At 54.1% G+C, this 9,802-nt stretch overlaps 2 protein-coding genes and 1 pseudogene across 5 annotated transcripts in view; 1 reads left to right on the forward strand and 2 right to left on the reverse strand.

The window, feature by feature from the left end:
- Positions 1-602: 602 nt before the first annotated feature.
- Lime1 (Lck interacting transmembrane adaptor 1) lies at positions 603-2,714 on the reverse strand. Of its 4 annotated transcripts, XM_023704311.1 has the most exons (5): positions 1,999-2,714; positions 1,758-1,815; positions 1,601-1,688; positions 1,124-1,500; positions 603-1,032 (listed from the first exon to the last, which is right to left on the reverse strand). In XM_023704311.1, exons 1-5 carry the CDS (start codon positions 2,094-2,096, stop codon positions 715-717), a joined length of 939 nt encoding a protein of 312 aa, XP_023560079.1. In that variant the 5' UTR covers positions 2,097-2,714; the 3' UTR covers positions 603-714. The 4 variants fall into 4 exon arrangements, with proteins under 4 accessions (XP_023560079.1, XP_023560078.1, XP_023560077.1 ...); XM_023704310.1 differs by having other exon boundaries at positions 1,601-1,815; XM_023704309.1 differs by having other exon boundaries at positions 1,758-2,714.
- A 135-nt stretch (positions 2,715-2,849) lies between these two features.
- The window catches only part of Zgpat (zinc finger CCCH-type and G-patch domain containing), a 32,314-nt gene continuing 25,361 nt past the window's right edge, over positions 2,850-9,802 (reverse strand). Inside the window, exons 2-6 of the mRNA XM_004644144.2 lie at positions 5,598-5,731; positions 5,201-5,356; positions 4,512-4,631; positions 4,018-4,426; positions 2,850-3,849 (exon numbers count right to left, since the gene is read on the reverse strand). Of these exons, the coding sequence (XP_004644201.1) occupies positions 3,711-3,849; positions 4,018-4,426; positions 4,512-4,631; positions 5,201-5,356; positions 5,598-5,731 (958 nt within the window). The 3' untranslated portion in view covers positions 2,850-3,710. The remainder of the gene's footprint in view (positions 3,850-4,017; positions 4,427-4,511; positions 4,632-5,200; positions 5,357-5,597; positions 5,732-9,802) is intronic.
- Positions 9,525-9,802, forward strand: part of LOC105743950 — a 7,125-nt pseudogene continuing 6,847 nt past the window's right edge.

Below are 9,802 nucleotides of genomic sequence, written 5' to 3' on the forward strand. Positions count from 1 at the left end.
GCGCGCGCGCCCATTGGCCGGCGCGTGGCACCAACACTCGCAGAAGCCCGCTGCACTCCCGCGGGCCCGAGCCCCGGTCCCGCCCAGGCCCCGCCCTGCCTGTCCCGGCAGATCTGCGCTCCAGCGCGCGCCTACGGAGGCCCGGGTCGCTTCCAGCGCCGTTGCTGCGCGCCCGCCGCTAGGGAGGGCCAGCTTCCCCAGGCCGTACTCTCGGAGCTGCCAGAGCCAGGAAGGCCGAGCTGCTTGGCGGGCCTCCCCGGAGCAGGTTATTCTTTAACGCACGACGGCCCACCACTTCCACTTATGTAACCTTCGGGGCTGGTGGCAGAACCGTCCTGCGGAGCTCAGGGTCCAAGTCCCATCCCAGGCAGTCCTGCCAGCGGGCTGCACTGCCCTGACGACCACCAAGTCTTCGAACAACCTTCGCACACCCTCCTCCCCCTCTCCCGCTTCTGTGATAACAGCTGAACAGCCAGCGCACTGGCCTCAAGCGCTAGGCAGTTAGGGTTAGAGCCCATCCTCCGAAGGCCAGGAGATTAAATTATCTAGCAAATCCCCACCCAACCCTCCCAGTTATCAAGGGCAGGCTTCGAGGTATGTGAGTAGTCCTTATTGCTTAGATTCATTAGGATGCAGGCTTGAGAGAGGAAAGGCCGTGCGGACGGGGCAACATAGTGGTAGGAGCTGAGTCTCAATCAGCTTGGGGCTGGAGGCTCAAGTTGGAGGAAGGAATCCAGGTGCGGAACAGACCGGTCTCCACCCCTTCCCTAGATGTCTTGTTGCTCTGTAATGTCCACTTATGCTGCTTGGCATAATGGGGGGTGCTGGACTTCCAGGGGTGCCCACCTCCCCGATGCTCTCGTATATATTTTCCAGGGGGCTGTTGTCCGTGTCCAGGCCCCTAAGAGGGAGGGGCTCATAGGCAAAGTCACTCTCCAGCATTGCTCTTGTACTCTTGCAGTCTGGGTGGCCTGTGGTGGGTCTCAAGTCCTTGATTTTAGGTTTGCTGACCCTGGAGTACAGGATGTCCACCTGGAGAGAAGGAGTAGACCCGGATCCTCATCATCCACTTTGCAAGGGCCTGCCCAGTCCCCCTGCCACACCCAACCTAGGCTCACTTTACCTGAGCAGGCTGGGGCACCTTAGCCTTCCACTGCTGCAGTTCTTGGGAGCCCAGATCTGTCCCTTGGAGCTTCTGGATGGAGGCATACTCAGCCAATGCCGGGCTGGCCCCAGACCCTAGCTCGTCACAGCCAGTGGTCAGCTGCGTCCCTGCCCATACCACAGGGCTGGCAGCCAGGCTAGCTCTGGGGATGGCAGGCAGCCCCACATTGGAATAGGTGGCCCCAGGACCAATGGACAATGTGGTGGCAGTGGCAGGAGGGGCCCCAGTCAGCTGCTGAGGTGGGAAGGCAGAAGGGGCTGCCTGTGGCCTGGTGCTGCTCCTAGAGGTTTCTAGCCAGTGTGAGTGCAGGAGATCCATGCTGGCAGGCCTCAGGGCTATGGGGAAGATTGGATCAGAAGTCACTAGGGGTGGACAGCATGTGGCCCCAAGCTGCAGGCAGCCCCTTCCTGTGTGTCCTGCTGGTAGGCACCTCACCTGTGCTGCCATGGGCACCATGGTGCAGCTCGTGCAGCCTGGTGTCAGACGTGCTGAGAGAGCAGAGATGGGTCTGTCTCAGCAGTGCCTGGGGGCAGTGAAGGCTGGTTGGTCCCCTGCTGGCTGCCCCCAGCCCCTCAGACAAGTAGGCACTCACCGAGTCTGCCAGCATCACAGTGTCCTGTAGTTTTGCCTGGTGGCTCTGCACCTGCTTCCTGGGGGTAAGAGTATCATCAGGCCAGGGGGCAGAGGCAGAGGCAGGGATAGCTAGACGCCGGTCCATGCCCAGCGTGAGGTGCACGTGGAGGTGTGATTCTGGCTCTGGCTTGCTTCTAGTAACTTCTGCCTTGGCCACAGAGGCTGAGGACCCAAAAGGAATGCAGGCAAGATAAACATACCTGTGGCAGGCTGTGCACAACGCCCACAGCCAAAGGAGCAGGGAGAAACACCCTAGGACCCAGAGCGCTGGCAGGAACACGGGCACTGATGGCCCCATCCTGTGAGGCAGGGCTCTGGGGGCAAAAGAAGGGACATGGGGTGGGGGGAGCTGAGCGATCAGGCACACCCCTAGCTGCTTCACTTGTGTAGCTCACCCCAGGTGGGTGTCTCCCTCAGCTGACTCAGCATACCGGAAACCCCTAGGCCTTACAGCGGGGCGCCCACCTTCCTGCCTCTGCCGAATGTCTGAAGCTCTGCCTGCTGCTGCACAGCGAGACAGCAGCTATGGAGATGGGAGAGGACAGCCAGGGCAGCTGTGACCTCACCGAGGCTCTGGTCACCACAGACTGAACCCAGGGTCTGGGTCCTGGAAGACCCTGAAGATACCCCAGGCCTGTAAGCCACACCCCAGCATTCATTTATAGCCCTCTTCCCAGGGGCGGTCTCCTTATCCACAGTGGTACCCCTAAGCCACTCAGTACAGCCTGGACCCCTGAGAAACGGCTGAGGGATCAGCAGGCAGCACATGTGTGACCCCACCCCTTCCTGCCTCCCCAAAGACCGACAGCCCTCCTGGGGCCAGTCTTAACAGCACTGAGGCTTGGGGGCCCACCTAAGTTCTGCAGGTTGTAGAAAAGGGGAGGTAGTCTCTGGAGGTCAGGGTGAGTCTGTCCAGACTAGAAGAGCAGGTTTCTCGCATGAAGGGGGGTGACAGCTAACCTGGACACAGCCAGGTCCCAATGCCCTCCCAGGCCCCAGGACTGCCAAGGGCCTTGGGAACCTACCACTGCTGGAGGACAGAGCGGGAGCTTACCAAGGCCACAGCACAGCTCTTCCTTGGCCCTGTCTGGGGCAGCCAGAAAAGTCTTCTGTGGGTCCTTAGTGAGATCCTCACCTCACTTCTGCCCGCCTCAGGACCTTCCACCAGCTACTCAACCCTCAGTTGCGGCTGCTTCTGCTGTAACTACCACTCAGCCTCATCTACTTGCTACAGCCCCACCCAAAATGTAGCTGTGACTATGTGCCACAAGCCACTGTTTCACAAGCCACATGAAAGCCTAACTCATGTCCTCTCAGTACCGGATGGGGGCCAGGACTGACAGGGTAGACAGTGGGTCAAGTGGATGATCAGCAGCCACTAAGCACTGGCCCTGAACTCCAAGACCCCCAAACCTGCCTCATCAACTCTACTGTCCAAGGGCCCATCTCTACTCCTCTAGCTGGGAGCCATGGGACATTCTAGGCTCTTCCCTGGCTGGGTCAGAGAAGGGAAGGAAAGGAAAATGCTGCTTTCCTGGATCCTGTGACCCTGGGCAGGAACAGTGGCCTCCTTTGGGTTCCTCCAGCCCAGCCTGTCTGTGGTCACAATCCTGTGTAGGCCCCTCTCTCCCCTGAGACCCTGCAGCCAGCTGAGTCTCCACTGAGTGACACAGTAATAAAATCACTTTAATGTCCTTGGTAGGAAGATGCCCCAAGACACTGGCAGGTGGGCTTGGTGGGCAAGTGTCTAGAAGTGATCCTGGCCCATCTCTGCAGCACCGTCCACATGCTCCAGGTTAGCAAGGCTGAATGGGGGCAGTCTGAGAGTGGGCTGGTCCTTCAGAGTGTCAGGATGATGGCTGGTCTTCCTGCTGAGGCAGCCAGGGCTCTGTCCGTGGGGTCTGCAAGGCCTCTAGAATTCTGTCATCTTCCTGTGGGTGTCTGCCTTCCGCTGCTCCCGCTGCAAGCCTGCCTCCTGAGCCCGGAGTTGCCCCAGCTGCCGCTGGGCTCCCGCCAGCTTCTCCTCCAGTTGGGCTGCTGCCACACTGTGCCTAGGGAGGGCCTGCCAGTCAGTGTGGCCAGTAGGACCCCCAGCTGCTGCAGCCACTTCCCGTCCTCCAGATCCAGACCTCCTCAGACTTAGCTGCCACTCTAGGGTCAGGTGACCTCCCACACGTGTCCTGGGCATGGCTACCCCGGTGCTTGGGCCCCACACATACCGGCCAGCATTCCGAGTTAGGGCCTCTTGGATGCCCCGGATGTCCCGCTGGGTCCGCTCAATCTTCTCCTCAGTCTGGAAGAGCCGCAGGCTCAGGGCCTGCTTGGCACTCTTGCTGGCGTGGTATATGTCCTTGCTTTTCCTCCCACCAGGGGGATCCACCCCAGCCTCCAGAGTACCAGGAGCCTGGCTCTGCAGCTTTTCATTCAAGAAGTCAAATACATTCTGAGGGCGTGGGTGGCTCATAGGCCTACCCTTCCTCCTCTGGCACCTTGGGGGCCTGTTGGCACCAGCCTGCCCCTCCTTGGTCCTTTTCTGCAGGATCTCTGCACACTGATCTAGTGACTTTCCACGAGGTAACACCACGGCAGTGATGGGCTCCACCCGGCCTTCTGCATGTCGGCCCAGACCTGGTAAAGATGCAGGGCAGATGCTGCTGCTGCAGGACTTAGGACTGCCCTGCAGCAACCCCCCACCCCAGCAGCACATACATACCTTTGCCAAACTCATACCCCATCCTGGCGAGGAGTCTAGAGCCAATTCCACGTGTGTGTACCTCCCAGCCGGCAAAGGCGGAGTTACAGGTCCTGGTGTCTGCAGTGCCTGATTCCACTACTGCATGAGACAAAGGGCAGTGCTCCATGAAGCCAAAACACTACGAATGGCATCCTGCGGCCCAGCCAATGTTGTCCAAGAGCTCTCTACCTCTGGTCCCCTGCCAAAGCTCCCAGGCAGCACCAGGTGGCAAGTTAGCTGCACTGTGGCTTCGTAACTGTCACCATGGGCACAAGGTTAAGAAAGTACCAATTCACACCAGCCCTTGGGTTCCCACCCTATCTGACTAACCCTTCAGAAAGGCTGCACACTGCCCATGCATTTCCTTCCTGACACTGCTAGCTTAGCCTGGCTGTCTGGATGCACCTTCCACTTGCCAGGATCCCTTTGGCCCCAGTCACCTTCTGCATACCACACACACACAACTATCTGGTCACTTCCTGTGAGACTTTGGCAACTCTGTCACTAGCAGTCTCCATCCCCCACTGTGTGACACTAACCCACACCAGGGATTTTGTGACTGCTGCAGGTGCTTCCTGAAGGCAAAGGCTGGATCTCTTGCCCTGCCCGTCATACACTCCCTAGTCCCCTCGCCTTTTTGGCTTCTAGGCATTGACATGCTGTCATACCTCTGGCATAACTGGAGCCACCCAGATCACCACTGTCTGAGTCAGAGGACTCTTCAGCCTCTGTCCGAAGTGGGGGCAGGATACTGTCTCCCTCCACCACGGCCTCTTTCAGAAGCACCGAGTCAAACTTGACTGTGTAGTAGCCACTGTCCACATCTGCAGAGGACAGAGAGATACTGCAGCCCACAGCCTCGTGGGAGTGGGGTTACTAGTCAGGAGCCCCGGGAAGTGAGGAGCAAGGTGACACCAGGGCTGAGGTCAGAGTCACTCCTGGTACAGACAGGGTCCCAATGCCCAAGCCAGAAGTGGCAGGAGTGGCCATGCAAAGCAGAGTTGGCTTTCCAGGAAGAGTCTGCTTTAGTAGAGCCCCTTGGAGAGGTCCCTGTGGCCAGCTCACCAGTGATTCGTGCCGGGTGCCAAAGGCCATCTTGGTGCTTGACCAGACATGCAGAGCCAGCCTGCAGCAAGCTCAAGTCTGGGTCCTGGAAGGGGCGCAGCTCATCGACAGAGACCACCTGCCCATGGGAGAACCTGCAGAGGGGCCGCAGGAGACAGTGTTCAGACACAGCCATGGGGTAAGCAAAGCCAGGAGCTGAGGCCACTGCCAAGTGGCTTCTCAGAATGGGCAACAGACAGGAAGACACACAAATACACACCCACTTTGTCCCTCACACATGCATGGACATATCCACATGTACTCTCTTACATGCATACATTCATATGTGTACTTTCAAATAAACATCCACCTTCAACACTTACACATGTGTATTTTCTCACATGTATGTATACATGTGTACATATACAGGCAAATACACACATGTATGTACTCTGTATGTACATACTCTGTATGTACTCTCACACAGGCAAATATACACATTCACATATTCTCACTTGGATACATTCTCTCACACATCTGTATACATATAATGTACATGTATATTTTATATATATATCAAACATAGCACACTATATGTAATGCATTACATACACATAACACACTACATACACATGACATGTATATACACGTGTTTTTTAAAAAAATTAAATTTATTTGATATAAGGTCTTGCTATGCAGTTCAGACTTATAGTGATCCTCCTGTCTCAGGCTCCCCTGCACTGGGATTACAGGCATGTGCCACCACACCCAGTTTTGGGGAAGTATGGTGCACCCAAGGGCATGAGGCCGGCACGGCATGCAGTACTGGGGATCAAACTCAGGTCCCTGAGTTTGCCAGGCATGTGCTTAGACTGCTGAGCCATCTTTTTTTTTTTTAAATTTGATTTATTTATGTGTGTGTGTGTGTGGCCAGCTCAGCCCACCAGGGGGTGGGGCTGGCTGGCATGTGGTGCTGGGGGATTGAACCGCGGTCCCTGTGCTCTGCTAAGCTTGTTCTAAGTAGGTGCTTTAAACCACTGAGCCATCTCACCAGCCCCCTGCTGAGCCATCTTTGCAGCCCCACATGCATACATTCTTACAGCCGAATTCTCACAGGACATCCCTCATGTTGTTATCCAGCTCTCTAGGCTGGGATGACAATGAGGCAGAGCGCCATGTGTTTATGGCACCCCAATGCCTCGGTCAGAAATGAAACTTCAGACACCAACAGTTATTGGGCAGATGTGTTAGGGGTTGGGCATGTGTGCATGTGTGCATTAGGAACACAGCAGTGGTGCTGTGACTTCAGGTGTAAGTGCACCAGTAAAATGAAAAACAAAACTAAGAGTGAGAATGAAAAGGAAATGTGGGGCCAGACACAGGACTGCAACTGTGAACTCTGCCAAATAAAGACATGAAAAAAACAAACACCAGCTACTATTACATGCTATCATTTCAGACAGGAAACTATTTTAACCCCAGAAGAGCAGTGAGGACTGGTGCTCACTGTGTGGCAGGGTGAGGGATGTCTTACAGTCACGAATCAGTGGGAGGAAAGAGAGGAGGCGAGACAGTTTCAGCAACCTCCTGTGGGCCTGCCCAGCCAGAATTCTGGGCAGTTTCTACTCACTGCCCACACCAGTGACCAGGAGGCACCAGGAGCTTTAAGACCGCTCCAGGGCCATGGAGATAGCTCAGTGGTCTAAGTGCTGGCCTAGGCAAGAGGAAGGACCTGGGTTCAACCCCTGGTACCACATGCTGTGCCAGCCCCGCCCTGGGCGCACCAAGCCCACCACCAAGACTGCGTGGTGGCACACGCTATAATCCCAGCACTGGGGAGGCTGAAAACAGGGCAATCACTATGAGCTGTGTAGGGCAGACCCTGTACCAAATACATTAAAGGGGGGGGGGTGCGAGGAGATGGCTCAGTAGAGTAAGCAACTCCCATACATCTGAGGACTAAAAGAATGATTTTCTTTTGCTTTTTTTTTTTTTTTTTTTCCGGAACCAGGGGTTGAACTCAGGCCCTTGCGCTTGCCAGGAAAGCACCTATTCTATTGAGCCATCTCCCCAGCCCCAAAAAGGCAGAAGGATTTTTTTTGCTCTGAATGCCTTCAGGGCAGGTTTGGCTGGCTTGAGTTGTGGGGATCAAACTACAGCAACCTGAGCCTGACTGCTTTTTGTGGAAGCAGCCACTTAAAGAACTGAGCTAAGGGGCAAGCCCCCGGAAAGAATGAATTTAAGAAGGAGGCTTAAAACAAGTGTGGTAGTGCCCAACTAAAACCCCAGCACTTGGTAAGGACCTGCACATATGAGCTCAGCCTAGGCAATTTGGTGACTCAGTTGAGACCCTGGTTCAAAAAGGGTGGATGGGTGGAAGATAGTTAGAGGGATGACATGACATGATAAGCAGGCAGGCTAAATAAGGAGGGCTGATGCAGAGGTGTGATTAGATTCCACCTACCTACACACACACACACACACACACACACACACACACATTTTGCCAATTAATGAAAGCTTTCTAGATGAACCTTCAGCAACATTAGAAAACATCTGATATGAGTCAAGTGTCTTGTATTTGAAATGTCTGTTATTTGATCATATTTTTGTGTGTGTGCTTCTGGGGATTAAATCTAGGGAGCATTGAGGCTACAGCCTTAGCCTTTTTTTTTTTTTGGCGGAACCGGGGATTGAACTCAGGCCCTTGCGCTTGCCAGGGAAGTGTTTATCTCCCCGGCCCCCCTTAGCCCTTTTTATTTGAGATAGGTTCTCATTAAGTTGCCCAGGCTAGCCTGGCAGTAATTTTATACAATATTTTTAGTGGGCTGTGTTTTCACAGGGTTGTGTACAGAGATTAAGGCCTGCTTCCACCTCACTGTGATCCTCTTGCTTTAGCCTCCCAAGTTCTGGGATTATAGGTATGAACCAGCATGCCCAACCAAACATTTTGCATTTTGAAGCCCTAGGAAGTAGATATGGGGTAGGGGACCAAACCTAGGGCCTGGTAGCTGAAGTGGGAAACTTGGTAAAAACTATTGGGAAAAACTGACAGTTTTGATCACTTGGGGTTGTGATCCCAACTGGAGTGCACACTGAGCCAAGCATGAATGGGAAGGTCCCCAAATGTCAGAGCCACAGCAGGCCCTGCTTTCATCAGGCCCAGGCTCTCAAGGGAATGGACAGATTCCACCCAGGCAAAGAAACCAAGCGGGAGGAGGTAAGGAGTCCTCTGACCTGGAGGCTGGCTGGCTGGCTGGGCATGAGGGCTTCTGGGCTAAAAGTATTTAAGCGTAACTTCTGCTCAAATCACTGACCACTAACATGCAAGGCAGTGAAACTGCTACTATACTGCAAGACAGAAGCAGCCTTCAGGAGAGCAGGTCGGCATGTACAACAAAATTAAAACATGAGCAGAGGCATCAGAGGCTGCACACTATGGGGGAGACAGATTTTGTAGTTCAAGTCCAGCACACGTCTCCAAACAACTCAAGAAAAACAATTCTGAGAGGTTACCTGGATTTTCAGCCAAAAATTTTGAGACAGGGCAACAAGAATATGTGAGCTCTATTTACAGAATAAAGCCAGTGTACAGAATCTGGGTGGGTCAATATGTTGAGTTTAGCAAAGACTTCAAAGAAGATACTATACGTGTGTTCAAAGAATTAAATGAAAAAATATAATATTGGTTCAAGAAATAGGGAGACTGTTGCCAGGGATACAGCTCAGCAGCACAGTGCCTGCCTGGTAAGAGGAGAAGGGAGGAGAGGGGAGAAGAGAAATAGGGATTGTTAAAAAAAAGAAATGGAAATTTTAAAACAGGAGACCCTACTGCTGTGCATCATACAAACTCCAGAACAGGAAACCCCAATCCTTGTAACACTCAGAAAAGAAGAATTTCAGAAACGGTAAAAATACAGGTGATCCTTGCTGCTGCCACCAAGCAACATGGCATCTAAAGTCACTGCCTTCCTCAAGAACACCTGGGCCCAGGAGCCGGTGCTGGTCATGTCCTTTGCTATCATGTACCTTGATACAATAATGCCTCTGATCAGTCCCTACACCAAATACTCCAGCATGATCAACCGGGCCATGCCCTACAAATACCCAGTGCCTGTGAGAGGACAGGTACCCAGCCACTCCCAGGACCCCCAGGGCTCCAGCTTGGAGTGGCTGAAGAACTGTGAGCACCTCTGCATGGACAGGGACGTGGACCGAGAGAGAGA

The sequence above is a fragment of the Octodon degus genome, unplaced genomic scaffold (genome assembly GCF_000260255.1).
Source record: "Octodon degus isolate 3935 unplaced genomic scaffold, OctDeg1.0 scaffold00194, whole genome shotgun sequence".
NCBI classification, from domain to species: domain Eukaryota; kingdom Metazoa; phylum Chordata; class Mammalia; order Rodentia; family Octodontidae; genus Octodon; species Octodon degus.